Source organism: Pararge aegeria, chromosome 6 (assembly GCF_905163445.1).
Source record: "Pararge aegeria chromosome 6, ilParAegt1.1, whole genome shotgun sequence".
Taxonomy (NCBI): domain Eukaryota; kingdom Metazoa; phylum Arthropoda; class Insecta; order Lepidoptera; family Nymphalidae; genus Pararge; species Pararge aegeria.
Genome location: NC_053185.1, coordinates 8,503,389 through 8,527,575, shown reverse-complemented (window position 1 = coordinate 8,527,575; position 24,187 = coordinate 8,503,389). Strand labels below are relative to the sequence as shown.

Below are 24,187 nucleotides of genomic sequence, written 5' to 3'. Positions count from 1 at the left end.
ACAGTGGGTGGTTATTGTTTAGTGCCTGCTTGGTTTTAACTTTCGTGACTAAAACTGTACCTAAAAAGTGTTCAAGTTAATCCGCCTATATATATAATGCCTAGAATACAGTGCTAAAAATCATTAGGAAATGTTATATTTAATTTCAGTTTACACATTATCCGGGAATTCTATACATTTCCTAATCGCAATCGGAAATGTGTTAAAATCGGCCAAAGCCATCGTTAAGCTGGGATATATTATAAAGAATGTGTTCTAAAGTTAGGTTAGGTTATAACATAAATGTTGCAGTTGTGTTCGAAACAGTTCCCCTGACCCAGTCGATAGTCGACGAGCTGGAACGCCGTGGGGTTTTAAGTCGGTAAGAGTCCACCTACCCGTGGTGCGGTGGAATCTATGAGGGTATCCTTATGAAAAAAAAGATAGGTTTCAACGTAATATATTCTTGTCAAACAATCACTCCGATGACGTGCAATGATGGCAGATCAGAATACAGTTGTCACCAACCTTCTCTTCTCGAGGGGTGTCGTACGAGGCGACTAAGGGAATATAACTTGCACTTTTAGGAAATTTAGTATGGCAAAACAAGTATTATAAGCTTTAAAGTTCATGTTTTTTTTTTTTAAATTGATTTTGGCTTGGTAGGTAATTGTGGTTAATGTTATTGTTTATATATAACTAAGTTGTGGAAACTTCATTGAGTTTTGTGATATAAAAAATACGGCATTACTTTTATGTGTAATTAATTAATTAATTATATTTCTGTTTGTTTTCCTTGAAAAGCTGATAAATGAATAACGAAGAATGGGCAACAGCGTCCTCTGTGCTATTACCGATTACCAAGCTGTTTGCCCAGCGTGGGGATTATGGGAACACCCTCCTCTTGGGAGAGGCCTTAAGTTCAGCAGTGGACTATTTTAGGCTATTGATGATGATGATTCGCTCTGAACGTTCACAATAAACACTATTTCCATTGCCCGCTGAGTGACTTTGAGCATTATGACGCCCATGACCACGTTTTGGAGCGATAAGACATTACTTCAAACTACCCTCAGTTTGGAGACCAAACCAAAAGCCGCTTTTCAATCTTAATTGAATTCAGCGATTCATCTCTTTCTCGAAATTCTACCTAACTGGATCGTGTGTCCTAGATAAACATAACCGTCGATTATGTCATATTTTATTTACAGTATCATTTAGTTTAAAGACGTTTATGCTTGATTGAATATGCAATTTATAGATCTTGATGACCTCCCTGGCGCAGTGGTGAGCGCTGTTGTTTTAAGTGGGAAGTGCTGGGTTCACTTCCCGGCAGGGTGGGTGGGTCATTTTGGTAATTTATAATTGCTGAATTTTCTTAAGTCTGGTCTCGTGGAAGGTTTCAGCTTGATTTTGATTCGGTTAAAGGATTTAACGTTCTGATATGCTGCGTAGAAACCTATTAGGGGCATGGGTTAAATTTAACCGTCATGTACCTAACAGGTTAGCTCGTTACCATCTTAGACTGCATAACCAGCAGGTAAAATTGCAGCCAACAAAATCTTTAAGTACGAGTCTTACGAGTAGTATTTCCTCAAAACATACTTCAGGCACCGTCGGTAAACATTTTCAAATCTCATGTATTTTAACACTTTTTGGACCTTAAAAATTCTTCAACAAGGTCATTATGGTTTAGGTATGCATAGTAATATGTATCGATGTATTTTATTTATTTGTTGTTTATTTAATCTTTATTTCGTACCTGTTACATTTTACGTGCCATATATTATGTTTCCTAATAGAGATTTTTCTTTAGCTACTTGACACTGGCAAAGTACATTGTGCTGTTTTGGCACAACGAAAAGCCATAAATCAAAGGAAGAAGAAGAGATTTTTCTGTTGTTTTATTATTATTGCATACTTCAAAATTTTATATCTGTTCAGTTTTTTTTTGTCACTCTTATTTTTTAATTCTACGCACAATAATTAAAGACCACTTTCCCAAAAATTACTGTTAGCGAGTTCGAATAGCACGCTCCTTTTACTTTTCTAAGTTATATGCCTTTCCTTCTTGCCTTCAATGATGAAGAAAAACATCTTGAGAAAACCTGCAAACCTACAAACATTATGGAGAACTATTCTCCATAATGTTTTCAAATGTGTGTGGAGTCCACCAATCCGCACTTTGCCAGGGTAGTGGACTTCGGCCTGAACACCTCATTGTCAAAGTCAAAGTCAAAAATATCTTTATTCAAGTAGGCCCACAGGTGGCACTTTTGATGCGTACATAAGAATTACACGGTAGTGAGATGATGGCGATAACCATATTCGTAAACTTAAAACTAAAGCTACGAGGGTTCCAAACGCGTCCCGGTCTAAGAAGAAGCCCACAACAAACTTAGCCGGGTGTTTTTTTTTTTTTTTTTTGTTATCGCCATCTCACAATGTAATTTTAAATTATTAGAAGAGCAACCTGGTTAGAGCAATAATTTACACCCAAGCTTTTTTATCGTTTACGTAGTCCTTTATACTATAATAGGACTTTTCTATAAGCTTACGTTTAATACAAACTTTGAACTTTTTAAGAGACATCTCCAAGATGTCAATTGGTAGTTTATTGTAGAATTGTATGCAATTTCCTTTAAACGAATTATGAATTTTATGTAACCTAGTATATTGCACTGTAAGTTTATTCTTACTTCTAATGTTTAAATTATTGCAGTCACATTTTTTCTTAAATTTAGAAATGTTTTTATGGACGTACATTAAATTTTCAAATATGTACTGACTATACACTGTCATTATTTTAAAATCTTTAAATTTATCTCTCAATGACTCTCTCGGACCCATTTTGTAGATAGAACGAACAGCCCTCTTCTGCAGCACGAAAATAGTGCTAATATCAGCAGCATTACCCCAAAGTAAAATTCCATATGACATAATGCTGTGAAAGTAACTAAAATATACCAGTCTAGCAGTTTCTACGTCGGTCATATGGCGTATCTTCTTTACCGCATAGGCAGCAGAACTAAGCCTGTTCGATAAATTATTTACATGAGGGCCCCATTGAAGTTTAGAATCTAACGTTATTCCTAGAAAAACTGTCGTATCCTCCAGTTTCAGTTCCTCATTATTAAGTAGTACAGTGGTTTTCACGTGTTTAACATTAGGTGAAGTGAATTTTATACACTTGGTTTTTTTTCCGTTAAGAACCAAATTATTAGCTTCAAACCACTGTACCACTTTAGCGAGAGAGTTGTTTACGTCGTCAAAAGCTAGTTCACGTCGATTTATTTTAAAAGTCAGTGCCACAATGATCAGAGTCTAATTTACTAATAATATTTTTGCTTATAGGAATTATATTTGTAAAGATGTTATCCAAACAGGTGGCGCTAGTAGCAGTTATTCTTGTGGGCTCCATGAACATATTTGATAGATTGTAAGTTTTAAATAAATTCAATAACTTGATACTTAAAGAGTTATTTTCTAAAATGTTTACATTAAAATCTCCGCATATTATTAACTTTTTATTACACTTTGATATTTTAAATAACACTTCATCCATTACCTTTTCAAAAAGTTCAAAGTTTGACAAGGGTGGCCTATAAACAGTAACAATTATAAATTGCTCTAGTTCAACCGAGGCTAGCTCTATTGTCCGTTCAACAGAAAGGCTAACAATATCGTTTCTGTTTTTAAATTTTAAATTTTTATTTAATAAAATTAAAGAGCCTCCATGAATCGCTGTAACCCTGGTGAACGAACTACCAACCTGGTGGTTACCAAAATTAAACAAATATTCATGGGTTTTCAACCAGTGCTCAGTTATACATAAAATGCTAATGTTAAAATCATTTAAAAATAATTCAATCTCTAAGTCTTTTCCTCTAATACATTGAATATTTTGGTGAACCAAGTTGATATAATTAGAATTAGATTTTTTATTATATTTTTGGTTTAATAGTACATTGTGCAACCCCTTACTATAATTTTTTTCATATATGCCTGAGGGAGACTCAGTTGTCTGCTTTTCTAAGCAAGAGAAAGCCTCTGTTGTCTCCTTAACTAGTTTAAACTAAAATGACTTGGAATAATTTCCAAGGTTTTCATGTCAAAACTATTACACTGCTCAATAAAAGCAGCTGGTTTAGCCAAGTTCTTGGCTGTTATGGTAAAAAAATACGATAGCGAAACAGCTATCTGTTGTTTAAAATAGTGTGATAGGTAATATCTATCTCGGTACAAATTATAAGTAGGATTAGCACATTTGCTAAAGTCTATAACATGAAATTTCTTATTATATGTACATAAATTGTACAAAGTCATATTTAAATTATACCTAATAGTATTTTCTTGGTGTGGCAAGTTATGAAAATAAGGAAATGTGTATAATACAATACTATTTACATTTAATGTATTTAAAGAATCAATAAGTTTAATCAGCTCAGGTTTGTTAACATTCCCTCTATTTCCCATTATGATAATTAAATTAGTTTTACAGTCAAACATATTCCTATTTCTACAAATTGCAGCTACAATAGCTTTTAAATTTGAGTTGGGTAAACAGTAGTTCAAAACTGTGTGTCCATTCAACTGAGAGTTAAGATATAAGCCCATGTTACATCCAATTTCATCGCTGTACATAATTGTTTTTATTGAACTGCTACTATGAGCATTTGCTTCAATAAAGGAATTATTATTAATATTTATGTTTTGTGATTTTGAGTTACTTAACCTGACACACACCTTTCTCACATTAGAGGGTGATGACACTGATGACACAAACTGGGGATGACTGCCTATACTATCAAAACTATGGGTAGATAGTGAAGTTAATTTACCACTGGGTTGTTCTGTCTTATGCCATTCATCTGAAGTCTGTGTGTACTCAGATATCATTTGCCTTTGATACATATCAAACTTTACTGCCAGTGTACGTAAAGAAGTCTGTAATCTGGCTATTTGTGCTTCTAGGATTTGTGTGTCAGATTCATAACTTAATCTATTACTTTCTAACTGTGAACTGTGTGGGAGGAGACCCGTGCCCTGTAGTTGGCCGGTAATGGGTGGATATAATGATGATGCTGATGAACAAACGAAAAGAGTATAATGTTAGAATGAAGTGTAATATTACGTGTTAAAGAAATAGCAATTCAACCGAATGGTACATAATGAGCCAACTTTATCTTGCGTGCCGTTAAACAGTTGGCAAAGATAGTGTCCTTAACAATGTGGGGACCCGATCGAAGCTGCCAACTTTGCAGACCGATATTTCCGAGACCCGAACGAAAGTGGAGACGAAATTTCATTGTTACCTTTGCACATGGCTGGTCTTGTTATAAAACTGCGGCTACTGCACGTTAGCGCCTTTTAATAAGCCAAGTTAATTGGTGTGCTCCTTACAATTTATTTACACTTCATTATATTATTGAACATATAAGTAAGAACAAAGCTTCGCTTAGCTAAAAAAGAAAACCCGAGTTTTGATATAGTGTACATTATTGTACTAGTCAAGGCCTTTCATGTGGTACTCATATTGAGGGAGTTGTTGTGTTGTTAAACATAAAACATAACGAATCAAAATCGGTACATCCGTCCGGGAACCACGATGCCACCTAATATTTTCTAAAAATATTACCTGCGACGATTTTGCACATTATAACAAAACCAGAAACCTAATACAAAATCTCGATTGAATTCGTAATAGCAGGAAATCTGTTTTTCAAATAAGGTCTCAAATATTTAATCAAGATAAAACTCCTGAAAATAAACATAAAAATTTTCTGCCGATATTTTCGTGAAGGAGACGAAGGTAAGATAAAAATAAAATCTGCTAGCTCTTAATAAAAAAATATCATCTACTACTAAATAACTAGTTGTTGCGTCATGGGAAATAACTAACACGTAATTTCAGAGTCGGAACTCGGAAGATATTAATCAGTGAGTGTTCCAATTTACCGTCAGTATTTTTTTGTTTGTCTTGCGCACTTTCGAGAATGTGTTGTTAATAAATTACGAGTAGATCAAGAGACAATAATTTCGCCACTGTGTGTGTTGGAAACTGTAACGAGCTAACCTGTTAGGGATATGGTATTTATATTGAACCCATATCCGTAATTGGTTTTTACGAGACATCGTACCGGAACTCGTAAGACGCTAAGTGGCACGTCTTTGTCGGTAGAGTGGTAACTGACCACGCCAGAAGCCTCCCACCAGACAAGACCAGAGAAAATTCAAAAATAATAAATTCCCATATTGATATTGATCAAACCCGGGGTCTCGCACTTGAAATCGCGCTCACGGCTGCCCCAGTCGTCAATACTACTAACTAAACTAAAGTAATAGGTCTTAAAGTAGACCTACCTTTTTCAAAGGAATAGCCCTTGTTTTAGACCTGCCAATGCAGTGTAAGTTTAAAGATTTTTATATAACAGCATTTGCACTATTGACGTCTCCAAAAATAGTGCATCCTTTTCTGGATGTTTCGACGTGAAAAGGACAGCACTACTTTAAGACATGCCAATTTAGTTTAGTGTAGAGAATCGGCACCAATGTCCGTAGATATAGGGGAGTTTATTTACAGTGTTCACGTACTAATTTAAATTAATTACATCGTTCCGATGTTTACTTTGAGTTCCAGTTGCAATACTATAGATTTTGTTTGTGTATTTGTTGAAGACACCTATTATAGTTATTTGTGCCTGACCAGGTGCTCATCTGATGTTATGTGATCGCGGTATTTTCCCAAAGGTATGTTTTAACCAGCGTTCGTTTGAACACATTTATGAAGGTTAATCGAGGTCAATCTAGTTTTGGTGGATTAGGGTAAGAAAAAGGAGATAGGGTATCCATTTTGGTACGGAATCCTAAATACCATCATTTTTATTAATTCCACTTAAAAAAAAATTGTCAGCGTAACTATATTTGTAGGCAGAGACTTAAAAAGAAGGTTCAACCAAACACCTGAGTGCTCTTTGATCATAGATGCAGGAGACCTTACTCATTATAGTCCGACTTCACGCCTCCCACTGAATAACGAGCGATGGCTTACGTACGTATTTGCATAAAAGTGTGGAACTTGAAAAAAATTATTTTTTTAACTTGGTTTCCTTTTATACCCGCTAGATCCCCTATACGCTACGGTAAAAAGTAATGGGCCTTACAATTCAGGGATTATGTAGGATTTTAGTAGAATATGTTTCTTTTCGATTCGTTTAGTTACTACCCGACTGCGAAAGAAGGAGGGTTATGTTTTTCGAGTTGATTTATGTAAATATTTATGTATATTTCTTTGGCACGCCCTAGAGCCGAAAAGGCTTGTCATATTTTCTTTTGAGTGGTGTCAATAGATTCCTCTTAGTCGTGAGAGTGACACTGGGTAGGTACATCAAAATTAAGAAAAAACTCTTTTTTTTTTTTTTATAAATAAAAACAAAAGCAGACTGCTCACTCCGAGATTTTGATGTTCTACCTATATCACCCACCAAATTATGAGAAGTGAGCGCGTTAAGTCTCTGGCAGCATTTGTGAACACTGTCAACTAAGATTATTCAAACCCAAAATAAAATATTTAAACTAAAATCTTGTTTCAGTAATCAGTTCTACAACGAATTCAATTAAGATGGTAGATATTGACGCAGACGACTTCTTTTTTTTATCCTTTAAAAAGATTATTACCTAAAAATATGAGCTTGCAAAATACAAACAACACCAACATAAAACTACGAAATTCAATTTGCTTATTCACTGACGTGTAACTGTCAAAGACAACCGACAACATTTTTGAGAATGTTAAGCAAATCTCCATGCTCCAGCGATTTGCAGTCGTGTTAAACCCAATCAAATATTACTAAAGATGCATTTTATTCTAGTATTTTTAGCGACATAATTTGTTCACTACATGTGTATTTCTTTTAATTAAGAGAAAATAAAAAAAATTAAAAACTTAAAATTGGAGGACATCCTCATGCAACGGGTTAGCAAACAAAAAAACAGTTTTTTTGTTTTTTTCCCGATGTTGATAATATTAATAACTATGTAGTGTTTCGTATTGAACCCTTTGTGTGCAAGTTCTTCTTGCCCACCAACGAAATGGCTTGACAAGTACAATACTGAACTCCATATGATAAATTTTAAATCCAAGATGGCCGTCACCACAAAATGGCGAATTAGATATTTATTCATAACTCCGTCAATATACCTAGGTATCAATCAGGTTACTGCGTCGGGGAGTTTTATTCATTTTTTTAAATTAAATACTTGTTGTTTGTTACAGTATACTGTTTGCTGACATTGTCGGATTTACGGTGCTGGCATCACAATGCAGTGCACAAGAGCTGGTGCGGCTACTTAACGAGCTTTTCGGCAGGTTCGACCAACTAGCAAACGTGAGTACAACTTTTACTAAGCTTTTCTTTTTTTTTTTGTTGTAAGATAACGAACCTCCAAGCATTCTTACCTCTTGCATCGGTGCTTATATAGTTAAAACAACAAAGGAAACCTTTTTTTAAGAACTCTTTCTCGAGTCCTTCGTTAACATGAGAAATTCTCTAAGGACATGAGAACGGTTTCAGTTACATTTGTTGTGTGCTGAAATGTTTACATTTAACTTCGTTGATTGTAGGAGTTATTCGTAGAACTTATGAACAATGCTTTTATAAAAGTGGTGTTAAGAAGCTGCTTTATATATTTATTATAAATTTGATTCTTCCGAATATTATGAGGTGTGTGTGTAGGATAGGTTGCGTTGTTATTATAAACATTCGTCAACTTAAAGCTAAAGTTACAAGTGTTCAAACAACAAGTATTGGTAAACTTCACAGGTAAAACAAATTGTGTTTGCGTAGGATGGAGGAATTGGTAATAGGTAAATTCTACACACTTCCACGTTTAGCTGACTCAACAGGGAATCTCTCTTCAGAAACTTTCTGTATAATGTATCTACATGAGGAAAGTAGGTACATTCTACACCAGGTGCACGTTGAAATTAAATTTTGAAAGTAATCTCTCGAAGTTTGAATCACCAGCACCGGCTGCAGACGCAATGTACGAAGGTTACATAAATTTAGCAGTACGGTCATTTCCACAGAGAATTATTTTTATCACAGTGTCTCTCCATTATAAATAGTATGCATATTTAGCTGATGAACTAATTTTAAAACTTTGTAAACAATGTTTACCTAGCGGGCTATAAAAGATTTGCATTTTATATAGCGTAGCGTAGGGATGGTTCGCCTAGAAGTTCGACGAGAGAGGTTTCTTTAAAGTTTTAATGTAATATTAAATCTGTTAGCTAAAGTCTGAGCTATACTTATAAAGACAGTGTGGTTAAGTAACACGTTTCAGTGAACTGTTACAAAAGGAAATAAATAAGAAGAGTAATTTAGCCATTGGGTATTTTTTCAAATGGTTTCCTTTGTCAGCGTGCAGCAGCAGAGTGCGAAAAACAAGAATATAATCACAATAGATATAAAATAACCATCCAACTACGACAGTACTTTTTCTTTTAGGGCAAAAGGTAGTGTATTTGTGTGTAATTATGCCCTTCTAAGCGACTAATCCTTATTATAATATAATTCATCAAAGGTCATGATTTACGCAGGCGCTTTAGATATGCTTCTTCCAGACAGATTTTAATTGTTTCTAAAGCCTCAATAATAACTCAAGCAAAGCTATTCGCTCTTCCTAGAAGTTAACCTTTTTTGAAAATTAAGCAACCAGCTTTTGTTCATCATTTAATTTGTTTTATATTTAACCCCGACGCTAAAACGATGGTGTGTTCTCAGTTTGACGTACTGTCAGTGCGTGTCTGTGGCATCGTGTTTCCCGAACAGATGAACCGGTTTTGATTTTGTTTTTTTGTTTGAATGTTGGATTAGTCTGGAGTGTTTTTAGCTATGTTTGATGAAAATCGGTCCAAGATTGCCGCTGGCACAAAATGGCGGATAGCATATTTTTTCTCAATATGGGTAATAAATGAAAGGGCTTGACTAGTAGATTACGATTTACTATGACAAATTTCAAACCTAAAATGTCCACTACCACAATCAAAATCAAATTAAAGGGCTTGACTGTTAGAATAATCTACAATATACTGAAAGTAGGGGGGGGGGGGGGGTTTGTTAAGTTCATAAATTATATATTATTAATAGATTTTTTTGTTCATAGGATAATCACTGCCTCCGAATTAAAATCCTGGGAGATTGCTACTACTGCGTCTCTGGACTGCCCGAGGCGCGGTCAGATCACGCACGCTGCACCGTCGAGATGGGCCTCGATATGATCGATGCAATCGCGTGAGTTATACCTGAATATAAAAACTAGTATGCCTGATTATGAATTTTGTCGGTGTATGGCCGTAGCTGCGGCCCTCGAGGGGTCACGCTCTTTAGCGTGTACATAGGTTCTAACTGAACGGCCTGACTGATGATGATTATTTACTAAGCGAAGGCGTATTTACTTCTCTACAAGCATCGGTGCGGTCGGGCTTTAAAACGCTTTCAATGTTCTAAGGATTTACGGTAACTCTGTTTGGTTTATAAAGATAGACGCCATTTAAACTGCAAGCGAGTCGGATATAAAATTTTTATTAAATTTAGATTATCGCTAGTAATCACACGTAAGTGATGTTGCAGCCCAAAGAGAACTTCCCTAGAAAATGTCTATTTACTCTACATTTGACTTATATAAATAATAGTTGGTGGGAAAAAGCGAAGTTCATGAGCATTCCGGATATTTGCAGTGCGTAATAGAAACGTGTAAACAAAGCGCTTTGGACTTGCCTATAGAATATTCACAACTTTTAAGATGTCCCAAAGTTGGATGGTAAATTGCCGAGTTAGAAATGAGGTCAAATAGTTCTTGAACACAATCTATGATATGTTTCTTGTACGAATACCGATAGAACTATATTGTTATGCTTCAGAGTTTGAAGTTTAACATAGCTAGGTAAATCGAAATTTCTGCGGCTTTGGTCTAATTGTTAGCATTGTTTGAATTTCTATTATGAGTTCTGGGGTTGACTCCCTTGCGAAAAATTGTATGGTAAAAGGTTTGATGGAAGACCAGCGTTTGTCATAGATCTTTCAAAACTCTACAGTGTTGTGCTTTTCGCCAAACTATCCTTAGTACCTGAAGCCTAAAGTTTTCAAATCTTGCATTCTGGCAGCGATTATTTGTGGCTACGCACCAAAACTACTGGTACGAAGTATTTTAATGTACAACAATCTCAGTAAACTACATTTCTCGGCAAGCCATCTAGCTGTAGTTGCAATGGGCGGAGCACATAGCTCGGAGAACTGATGGACGTTAGGGACCAAAGGTGTTCAGTGTGGCGACCCCGTATCCTCTGTATAGACCTTAGAAAAGTCGAGACGTCCATTCATAAGTTGTAACCAAGTGTACGGAAATAATTCGTTCGCTGGTCGTTACGATATATACCGAAAATTGTACGTCGCAAATCATGACATGTTGTATAATAATTTATATGACAAAAATGTCAACTGTTTACATATTTGGCGCCAGCTGAAATATTAATAAAATTTTAATGGACGGAGCATTAATAAATTTTAGTTGATGCTGCCCAAAATATGTATAATACGTCTGTGCTAAAACTGACGGCAACACAAAATACATTATTTTATAAACACATTATGATTTTTCATCTATATTAGAAACACATTATTATTTTTTCTTTGGTTGGTATTTATAATGTTAAATGTGCACAATATCTCCCTACAAATAGGAAAACCACGATACAACGAGGAGCACTCCTGTGGTTTTGAACATCCATACTAATATTATAAGTGCGAAAATGTATTTGTTTGTTTGTCCCTACTTTACGCCCTAACTAAGCAACCAATTGACTTGATTTTTGCCATTTTAGTTGAAACAACGGCGATTTTTATTCAAGGAAAACAAACGGTTCCCACGGGATTAAAAAAAACAGTGATAAAATTAAATGGCTCGCTTAAGTGAAACCGCAAATCCACAACCTTCATGTCGATTACAAAATTCGCACTTTGAAAAATGCGCGAGCTACCGAGTTACTGTTACCACACACGCCTTTAACTAACTCCGCAATCTTACTTGTGCCAGAGTGAGTGCAGGCAAAACTGAGCTAGAAGCCAAAGCACCAATTTTTTGCATTGGATACTCGATATCGAGTCCACGATTATGCGGCAGCCGGTACGCTTTTAAGTTTCCTACTCTACAGCACTATTTTTTATGCGAAATTTTATTTATTTACAAGTATCCCTTCATACGTAAATAATTTATAGCTAGGTATTCTAAATATATTCTAACAGACTTCACATATTATATTAACGTAAATAGTCTAAACCCTCACTTTGAATATTTAAGTTCAAAAGGTACGGCCTCAAAGCTCTGTATTTTAACACGAAACAACAGATTATACCGTATCATCTATTTCAAAAGATCTCTTACACGACCTTATACCTAACGTTTCATTAAATTTAATGGTAATATTAATTTACATGTACTTACGGTGCTTGTATATTCGTTTAACTCTTGTTGTCAGTTCCACTCATAACATATGAATATATATTGTCGATGTTGACGCCGTTTCTACATACCTGTAGGCATAATTTATCTATGTAATGTCTATGCCATCAAAATTAATACTAAGGATGATTGTTTTTGACTTACCGGACCGGTAATACAAATATGAAAGAAAGTACTGACAATATTAACAATCTAAATCACGTATCTAAGTATACTGATAATATAAAGGGGAAACAGTTTTGTTTGTTTCCCTGTACCCAAGAGGCTACGAATCTACCATCGAACCGCAAGGCAGGTAGGCTCTTAATCCCCGAGATCCAGATAAAATTAAATATTTAAAATTACTATTCAGTTTGTCGTGGGTTCGTTTCCCACAACTTTGTGTGATGAACATGAACGTTTTTCAGTATCTGGGTGTTTATATTTATATTTATATTATAAGTATTTATGTACTTATATTAACCATAAAAATATACAATAGTACGCTTACTTTGGAGCTAGTTGACGATGTGTGTATTGTCGTAGTATATTTATTTATTTATTATTATTACTGGAAAATATTTATTTGATGAACGTGAATGTTTTCAGTGTCTGGCTGTTTATTTGTATATAATAAGTGGGTATTTATGTATATTATTCATAAAATTATTCATCAGTCTTCTTAGTACCCATAACACAAGCTACGCTTACTTTGGGGCAATATAGCGATTCTTATATTTTCTTGTTATATTTATTTATTTGTTTAATTAAATAGGTTTGCTAACATTGCAATTTGGAGCGTATTTAACTCAATATGCCAATATTTCTGTAATAGCTAGTTCAGCTTTCCGTAAAAATTATGTGAGGGTATGTAAATTATGAGAGGAATGTGAGGGTTTTCAGAATTTCTATCCAATACCTAACAGTTTTTGACCTGACACGTAAATATAACCACTGGCAATCCGTAGCAAAACATGCGGCCCACCAGACCAACGAAACAATTATTGTTTATGATGATTAACTACTGTAGCATAGAATGAAATAGGAATCGTTCCGATTATACTTGTACCAAAACGTAGCAGGGCACTAAACAATTCATCAACACCGGTGGAGCTTGTAAATTATGTAAGCTGTGTTTTTCTCTCTGGCAAGCTTATCTCGTGGCAGCTGACTTCTGACGCAACGGTGTCCGTGCACTTGTATGTCTATCCGTCACAAGTCTTTAGATAAAGTCGTTATCATTTATGTCAATGCTCGTAGAAATCGTTTATTTTGAGCGATCCAACGAAGACGTGCCGCTAAGCGATTTAGCGTTATGTCACGTTGAAATCGATTAGGGGTTGGATGGGTTTATTATAACTGCCATAACTCTAGCAGGATCGCCCGTCATACAGCCTATGGCTTCTTCGGCTTGCCTTTCGGGGGTAACGTATTCTATACCCTGCCGCACATCTAACGTGTAATTTTTGACGGCCGATTGGCGCAGTTTGCAGCGACCCTGCTTTCTGAGCCCAATGCCGTGGGTTCGATTCCCACTACCAGAAAATGTCTGTGTGATGAGCATGAATGTTTTTCAGTGTCTGGGTGTTTAATATAATAATATAAATAAATATACTACCACAATAGTCCCAAAATAAGTGTAGCTTGTGTTATAGGTACTAAGATAACTGATGAATATTTTTTTTAATGAATAATATACATAAATACTTAAAATACTACTAATATATGGATAAACACCCCGATACTGAAAAACATTCATATTCATTACACATGTTTATTTGTATATTCTATGTATTTATGTATATAATTCATAAAAACATTCATCAGACATCTTAGTACCCATAACACAAGCTACGCTTACTTTGGGGCTAGATGGCGATGCGTGTGTTGTAGTATATTTATTTATTTACTTTATAAGGCTCTCAGAATTAGTACGCAGTACTGTAATAATTAACCTTTATTATTTTAAAGCGCTTAGAGTAGGTAAGAAAAAATATTGTGTAAATGTAGTTGTCTTATCTCTAAAAAGCGCTTTATTCCAGGGAGTCATAAAATAACCTATTTGGAGCTATTTTTATGTCTTTAGGCTTTAGGAAAACCTATTAACAGTTCATAAAGTTTTGCTATTACAAAAGAACATTCCTATTACCTCTTCGTTGGTCTGGTGGTGTTTGACTACAGATTGCGAAGTCCTAGGTCCGATTCCTGGCTCGGGCCTAGAATTTTTAGATACTGGATTTTTTCCGCTCAGAATTCTCAGCACCAGCCCTGCGTTAGTTACCAAATTGGCGGTGTGTACCATAATAGAACATTAAGTTGCATCAGTTATAATCACCTTCATGAGATAATGATTGTTAAAGCCCGCCAACCCGCATTGTAGTACCGTGGTGGGTCTATGGTCGAAAACCCTTTTTAATAAACTGAGAAAACAGGGTTTTTGATCCGAGGCTTACTAGGAGTAAGCCTGAGCCCAGCAGCAGGATGTTTCACAAGAAAAGTCACAATTACACGAGGGAAACAGTGATCTTTCTTTATTTATTTTGTTACAGTTTTTATGTACTTTACACCACCCGGTTAACTAAAGTTTTATACAAGCATTTATTTAAACTAACGTGAACCGTGAAACCACATAAATTAAAAATAAAAACGATAACTCCAACAACGTTAAAACTTGAAACAAGTTTAAAACAACGTTAATTAACTTACTTTGAAGTTGTATCATCTCGTATAATAGAGTGGAACTTTGCTGTATTAATAAAAGGGTTTTATAACAGGTTTGGGTTTTCGGTTCGTTTTTTATTTTAAAATAATCATAGGTATGTTTTAAAAATACTAGCTATCGCAGTGGCAAAAGTAAAAATTCGTTAAGTCGTTCAGCTGGACCTTGGTAACCTACCAATAAACAACCAGTAGGTAGAACTTTCTCATTCATAGCAATGGTATAAATAACTAACTGTCGCCCGCGGGAATCGTTGTTTTTCCAGGATATCTCTATATATATGCAAAATTTCAACAAGTTCGGATTAGCTGCGCAGCATAGGTTTTGTGGCTTTCTTTTAAATTCCCTGGGAAGGTTACTCTGGTGTTGTTCCGAGATAAAAGTTTCCTGTCTATCTCCAGGAAATAATAGGAAGTATGGATGCTACTGGCTGAGAGTATTTCTCGATTTGGATGACGTCGTTTATCATTAGCACTAGGTCGTATTTTCGTAGGTATGTATATTATAACTTGGTAAGCACAGCATGCAGGGAATTCCCGCGGGCGGCGTAACTATTAGTGAAATTATCCGAGTTTTGCACAGCGTGGTAACGAGTACACGCTCATACCGAGACATTTGCCTTGTATTTGTCTGGTAATTCCCAAATTGCCTGTGCCAAGGATCGATCCTTTCACTTATAAGAGCACAGCACTACCCATTGCGCCTGGAAAATCGTCAAAGGTTTTTACTATGTAGGTATAATGGGTTTACTAAACTCTCAATGTTCTTTATATTTAGAGTTTTCGATTTTTTTTTTTTTAAATATATCATCATATCAACCCATTCCGGCCAACTACATGACATTGGTGGACACAACACACTGGGCTATCACCGCTTTTTAAAAATACATATTGGTTCAACGAAAGATTATACAAACGGTTAAGTAATTGAATAAAGCAATTAATGGCTAGCAATAAAACGGGTAGATAATGTTTGGAAGGAAAACAGAAAGGTTGGTGGTGTTATCCCCGTTGCCGTACTATAAATAATATAGCGGATCAGCCTTTCTGGGTCACCGGGGAACGGCTGAGTGGGTTTCGGGTTACTGTATAACCACTGGCACGTAGTCTAGATATCAAAGCGATTTTTACACGCCGCGCAGAAAGAGATATACTTAATATTAGTTAGAACGCTTAACGGGAAGGATTTATTTGATGAGGTTAAATTTGTTTTTTTTTTTAACTCAGTTTGGGCATAACTTAATTTATAGACGGATTCGCAAAATAACCATTTTGTTGGAATGGAATTTAGAACGCAATGAATGGTTTAAATTTCATGTAGATCTGATGAAGAGTTTAAGAGACTTTAATTAACGCAGACGAAGTAACGGACAAAATCCAGCCTACTAAAAATATTAGTTACTGTTATGGTTAAGTCACAATAACCTTCACAATTACAAATCCTTATCCAAATAAATAGTTTTATAAATATTAATTTTGATTATATACCTGCCAATTCCTTCTTAAATTATTCAAACGGAACCTATCGCATAGAAGTTGCGACGGGTATAGAAACGCAAAAAGCAAGAAAAATGCAGCGGGCCGCCGCGCCCGGTCGCGAAGAACATAGTTTGGAAATAAAACTGGACCTGGTAGGTAGAGCTGCGATTCGTTTCTAGGTTAATAACCGATTCGGTGCAGACGAAGTTGCGCGGGTCAGCTAGTTTAAAATATTAGTAGTGTCATTATAATAGACATTATGCTTCTCAGCATGTCCCGATAGCTTATCGGTCTTATGAAAGGAGTCTCGATGATATCTTTGTCAGGGCTGCGGCCGCCGGTGGTCCAGACGAGGGTCAAGGGTCCGCGGTATCGGTAGCTGGGAAAGTACTAATAACATGAGTATTGCCGTCTAATAGGTGATATCACATTGTATTGTTCATTTAAGTCATTGTTAATTATTACTTAAAAGTGTTGCTTTTTAAAGCCTATATGCCTACTTAAAATGCAAAGTTTATCAATCTCCCGTGTTCTTTTCCGTAGTTAATAGATATAATAAATGAAATATCTATTGGCGCGCCTTGGCACTAAAATGGACAGCATAACGTTCTCGTATGCACCGCTTTCGACTACTTTTTAAATATCTATATTTTCTGTAATAATAATAATTAAATTAATTAAAGAAAAATATATTGAATTGAATTACGAAATATCTTTGTTGATTTCGGTTATTTTTAGTAATAAAACAATCTACATCATTTAATCTGTTTTTATTAATAAATATTCTATTAATTACTTAATACGGCCTAAACCCTTCTTATTGTGGGAGAAGACCCGTACCCTGTAGTGGGCCCGTTACGTGTTGATATAATGAAATAAAAAGTCATTGTAATACAGGATCTTCATAAAATTAGTAGAGCTCTCGGCAGAGTAGAGAAGAAAAACATTAGTACTAAATTTAAGCTTATGGATTAGACTTTTTTATGCGATTGTTGCCGCGACAGCTAACTCCTTTCTTTTACCAAGGAAGCGTTTGCATACTATCCTATGGTCGATTATAATATACTGTTAAAAGTAACTTAAAACAACAGCAATATTTACTTACATTGTACAAACGGTATATAATATATTCGTTCCCTGTCGCGTCGAAACAGTTAAATATAAAGCTGGAAACCTTACATAGAACTAGCTGTATCTAGCTATTACATAATTTGCTAGATGAGCCGACTCTAATAGGCTTTCAATGTTAATAGGTACTCTATTAATAGAATCTATTAACGTCCTAGAAACGACCACTCTTGTAATGGTTGAGTTGTCAAAAGAGTTTTTAATTAATATTTCTATACGTGGGAGGTTTACAAGGTTACAATACGAGAATGTTTTACATTCACTGCAACCTCGTTATCAGCATCATCATGTCAACCAATGGACGTCCACTGCTTGACATTGTATTTTGTAGGGAGTTCCAACTTCGAACCACGGTCTTGTGCCAGGTCCAGCAGCTTCCTGCGTCTCGTTTAATATCATCTGTCCACCACGTCGGGGGTCTACGCTGCGTTACCTAGGTCGCCATTTCACCGCCCTCTGACCAGGGTCTAAGCTACACTCGTATATAGTCGTTATGGCAGAGACTCTGGGAGACAGTAAAACGATCCTCGATCCTCCTCAAAAGGTGGGCTTTCGAACAAAATGAGCAAGACCAAGATTGTCTAATGCTCATGTTCCTCTTCAACCTGGTAAAGAGAAGTGCAATCTCATCTGGTGATGGTAGTGGTAAATGATGATGTAGCCTAAGATGGTGGCATACTAACCTTATAAGGATATGGCAGTTATAATATATGGCCCACCCAACGGTTCATCATACCCCCAATCGCTTTTTTCGTAACAGCACCGGAACTTTAAATCGCTTGGCAGCAGACGTCTTGTGGGTAAGATAGTTATTAGCCACGACTCTAGCCTCCCACCAGACAAAAGGTTATATAGGTTTTTTTTTAACTGACTCAAAAACGGTGGAAGTTCTCAATTTTACTCGTACCTAAGAATATTTCGGCGGTGGGTTCTAGCATAATGTACATTAGGTTTCAGTAAATGAAAATATAAACGATGAAGAATAACTTTTTATAGCCCGAATCTATTAAATAACTTAATGTTTATAAAATAACGTGAAGATTCTTTTGATTTCTTAAATCGAGTTTTCGTACATGCCATCAGGGTACTCAAACAAAATGTATGAATTAATTAATTTCACACACAAGAACCACAAAAGTACAGAAAACCGAGCAAACACAGCGCTGCGTATATAATTTAGCGATATTATCGCTACATAACGAATATCGATCTCTTCCAGGCATCCATTGGTGTAAATAGACGCAGTTATGGGCAACGAAATTTTGTACAGATATTATGAAACTTTTAAATGCACATCTTCGACTAGTTTTAGCAAATCACTCACTCCTTCAAGTTTAATAAACTAAACGTACCCAAAAACTTACATTCATTCACATACATTTTTCATGTTCTGCGTCTTCAATTTTCAAAATACAAACTTTCATCTGCTACCTATACTATTAATATTCTATATAACTCGATTCACCGTGTCGCTTAGCCCACCCGTCATCCATCCACGTTAAGGCTAATCAATAGCCTCTAAGCTTCCTCAAGAATGGGCTATCAGAAAATGGGCATAAAAGATTTTTCAAACATAACTTGCAAAAAGTTCCTGACAGCGCACTCAAACGTACTAACTCTTCAGCTTTATTATTATATAGATAATACATTAAAGGCAACAATAACGGTGTATCATTGTCATCTTAAAGGATTGTGGCAGGGTGCGGCGATGCTCAAGCAACCGCAAACCGCAAAGCCTCAAGACCAGAATATCTTGATACCAAGTGACAAATGAATGGTTATTTCGCATGCACTTGACAACAGCGTCAAAATACCATTGCCAATGGCGTTGCTAAACTACGCTAGGCGTGCGAGTTCCCAGGGCAAGCTTTAAGGACCCCTCAGCCTCATAAGCGGAGCAGTTACCTGCATCAATCATCATTATTGTCAACCCATTACCGGCCCAGTACAGGGCACGTATCTCCTCTCAGAATGAGTAGGGCTTAGCGTGCGGATTGGTTGGCTATACACCCCTTTTAGAACATTGTAGAGAACTTTCAGGCATGCAGGTTTCCTCACGATATTCTCCTTTACCGCTTAACCTAGTAAGGTTTCAATTGCTTAAATAAAATGTCGGAAGTGAAGCGGTGATAGCTCAGTAGTTAGGACTCCGGTTTCACTTTCGGTGGGCCGAGTTCAAATACCAGCACGCACCTCTAGCTTTTCTAAGTTATGTGCGTTCTAAGCACTTAAAATATCACTTGCTTCGGTGAATGAAAACATCGTGAGGAAACCTCCATGCCTGAGAGTTCTCCATAACGTTCTCAAAGGGTGTGGAGTCCACCAATCCGCACTGGGTCAGCGTGGTGGACTACGGCCTAAACCCTTCTCATTGTGGGAGGGGACCCGTGCCCTGTAGTGGTCCGGTTATGTGTTGATATGATGATCATGATGAAATAAAAAGTCACAGAGTAGAGAAGAGTCACAGGCAGAGTAGAGAAGAAAAAGGACAGTAGTACTAATTTAAGTCGGAAAGATGTAAATGTATCACAAGTTACCATAGAGAAAGCAATCTGTCTCTCGCCCTTATTGCATATACTCGCACAATAAATGCAATTTCACGTAACGAATGTTACAAAGTAAATAAAATTTCTTAACAAAGGTTCACTTAACTTTCACACGGAACAATTTTCACGTATGCCGCGCTTGTGCCCCCGATCTCTTAAGTATTCGTCTTCTTCCGGTGTCACATTAAAATGATATATTGCTACCCGCTTCCTACAGTGCTGTAATACGAGCTTTATTGTTAAAGTATAATATATTATGACAATAATAACCTTTGCTCATGACTGTGAGGAATAAACACTTGTTACAGTAAGTTTCAATAAAAAGTGAGGGTTCGTACCTACTTTGAAAGGAAACGTTACAAGAATATTTTAATGTTTCTTTTATTTAAATAATAAATATAATATTCCTTTTTATTTGGACGGTATAATTAAGTCAGTTTGTAAATGATATTAAGCACAGGCCTTCACTCTTCTAGGAGTGATTTTTAACATAAATCCACAACGCATCATACATATATGGCTGCAAAATCTGTGGTAGTTGTGCCATCATTTTTGATAGTATTTTATTGATTTATTACCGAGACAATAGGAAGTTTGTTTTTCTTGTTTCAATTTTTATTCCACTACAAGTTATAAAAACATAAACAAATAAAAACTTTTGGCTGCAATGTTATCAGGTGGTAAAAGCTTAAAACGCAGCAAGCTCAGCACGGCAGGAGACAATTATATCTCCGGGGAGAGGATAAAAATTTATCTTCACCCACAGCTTTATCAACTCTCAGAGAACTGGTGCACTAGTGGAAGTAATATCCAAATAATATATGTGTAATTAAAAACGGGGGAAAAACTTTTCCTATTCCATGAACCCCTGCTTTAGCAGATGTCAGGGGATATTACCGGAGGATACAATTTTTGCCTCTTGCCCGTGCTAGCCTAGCAGCTACACCTATCCTTAGTTACACTTAACCTCCTTATCGGTTTACAAGCGGTGTTTGCACCTAGAACAGTAAATAGCCTAGGCTCTCACCAGAAAAGTTGGACACAGGTTTCCTTTTCATTAGAGGTATTTTTCGTATTAAGCAAATTACAAAACGTTGTTTTTCTCAGTCGTGGAATTTAAATTCATTAAATCTATTGCTCGTAAAGTGTATCTTATGTCACAGTTCTACATACCGACTACGGTAGACTGGAATAAAAATATTACCGCCAGTCTGCCAACAAAGACTGCCATAACATTTATAAGTACAGCAGCGTTTCTATAACTACATCATAAACATAGTTATAAAATAGGTCTCGTTATTTAAGATGGTCGTTATTTACAAATTGTGTGCAGAAGCCTTTATTTTATTTATTAACGCCCAAACAGCTTACTCTTATATAACCTTTTATGCAACTTGCATACCCTGCGAAGAGTGCTCTGTTTATAGGCGGTGGATTTCCACTTACCATCAGGCGATCCATGTATTTTAGCAACTGTCTATTTAAAAATTACCGAGATAATAATTTGCACGCCATATTAGCGTGGTACAGTCAAGATTTATGTATTTTTTTGTGTGTACCTATTTACCTGTATAAGCAAATAAATAAAAATTGATCAATTGAAAGCTACCCTTCTAATAATAATGCTAAAGAGTGTGTAAGAACGCGCGTATCTCTAGAAATACATACCAGTCTTATTTGAGTTACATTTCAGTGACATTAAAGAGCTGAGCTGGACGATGCGACGTGGTAGGTCTGGGTACAACAAAATAACGGATGGAGTTTATAGTGGAAACTTATTTTGTTCCTCGAGGACAAAGTCATGGAAACCTGCTAGTTTTAATACAAATAATACTTGTCCCATTATATTTTGTTTCAATAGCAGAATATATTTTCTATGACAACTTTTCTCCATGCGGTCATACGATTAAAAGGGGTTTTATAACTTATACAACGTTTATATCCCTTTGCAAACAGTTTGTAAGGAGAGGATACGACGCAACATCACATAAATCTACCGTAAAAGCTTCGATAGCCCATAAACATCAACGTTTAAAATACATAATCACGTCTGATACGTCGATAATAATCTTAAACAACTTGTTTATAAAATCTCTACCATTATTTACCTAAACCTGAAGGAGTACCAGGGGAAATATAGGTAGCTTAGATTACGGAAATTTATAATTATGACTTCACATAAAATAATAAAAATATAGTGTAGGCATCAAAAGAGCTACTTTAATTATGTAATTTAACTTTTTGTTTATCGACTTTCAAACAGCGATTCTTAAATAAGACTTTTTCTTAAACCGAATTTCAAGTTTTGAGTTTTCCTTATATGTACATTCAACGCTATTTCTTATTCTATGTGTATAATAAATGTAATTTTGCGGAACGAATGATACAAAGTAAAGAAAATTTCTTTTGAAAGGGGCACTTAGCTTTCACACGGTTCAATTTTCACGTATGCCACGTCTTTCAAAATAGGCCCCGTATCTTCTGAATTCGACGTACGTTTTTTCATACTAGTGGTTCCCGGCGACTCCCTCCGCGTCCAATTTCTGTTATTTGAGTAAGATTTTCCAAAGCAACTTTCATCATTCTACACAAATATACCATGACTCACCGATTCGCATCGCGCCACAAATGCTTATTACTCGTACTTCCCGAGGCCTCAAAGAGCTTCACCTCTTCGCAAGAGAGGTCGCAAGAGATTGAGGTTTTGCCTTCGTCAAAGCGTCCTCGAGTTCTATCTGAATGGTCTGTTTCTAAACTCAGGAAGAGTTTGCCCGTTACGTCAATGTTGCAAGTATCCCACTGATGAGTAAAATGTGGAGCAGTCTTAACCTTAGTACCTACAATTTACTGCCGGATAAGATTTATGTTAATAACAGTATAGACACTCGTAAGTCGTAACTACAGAGTGCGCCAGCGGGCGCGGAATTACCGTAATATCATACAAATTACGACTGTTATACTGCATTTTCTATTTTGACTTGTGTACACTAGTTTTTATTACCTTCTTACTGCTATTTGATTTATAACTGAGCAAAGTTGCGATACTTACGCATTTATCGGACACTGCCACATCGGACGTGCCAAAGATTTTGTTTCATAATTGTTTTTTTTTGTAAATCCTCAGTAATTCGTAAATACTTGAGAAAGTGCTGATCTTCCTTTACATGGTATAAAACAAAGTCGCTCCCGCCCCCGGTAAGTTTAGATCTTTTAACCTACGTAACGAATACGTTTTCAGCAATAGGTAGAATGTTGGATAGAACCAGGCGTTACTTTGCGGAAATCCATAATATAATATGAAAATTAAGCCTAATTTGCTATATTCTGCGAAAAGCAGGAGAATCTGTATGGTGTTATTTATAATTTCTTCGTATTTTCCACACCAAACAGATCTTCGGCAATGTACCCTCTACGCACGTTTCGCTCCGAAACGAAATAAAAACGAAATGGTGACCTATAATTGTTAAGAAGAATTGTAAAGCAAATTAAGCTTAATTTTCATAAAAGTTAGAGTGATTGAGGACGAAGATTCATACGTAGTGTACATGGATATTATAGGAGAGAAAAGCCAAAAAAATTAAAGATATGTAATGTAAAGTTATTTTTGTGCGCGTACATTGCCAGCGTTGGCTGAACCTTAACTTTTAAGAGATGGATCAAATTAATGTACCTACTACAGAATTGTACATCTTAAAATGAATAGTTCGAAATAAATGCGATCGTGACGCGTTGTGTCTTTTTGCGTCGTTTAATTTCTATTCGCAACTGTGTGTACGCTATTTATTTTCTTTTGTAGATACTTACTGGTATTTTATCCAGCTCATTCCGTCGGTGTT

The 24,187-nt window shown here is 35.9% G+C and overlaps 1 protein-coding gene across 2 annotated transcripts in view; it reads left to right on the top strand.

Moving 5' to 3' along the window:
* Positions 1-24,187, top strand: part of LOC120624811 (Ca(2+)/calmodulin-responsive adenylate cyclase-like) — a 138,392-nt gene that overhangs the window by 82,975 nt on the left and 31,230 nt on the right. For both annotated transcript variants that reach the window (XM_039891565.1, XM_039891564.1), the window contains exons 6-7: positions 8,255-8,366; positions 10,147-10,274. In XM_039891565.1, coding sequence (XP_039747499.1) covers positions 8,255-8,366; positions 10,147-10,274 — 240 coding nt within the window. The remainder of the gene's footprint in view (positions 1-8,254; positions 8,367-10,146; positions 10,275-24,187) is intronic.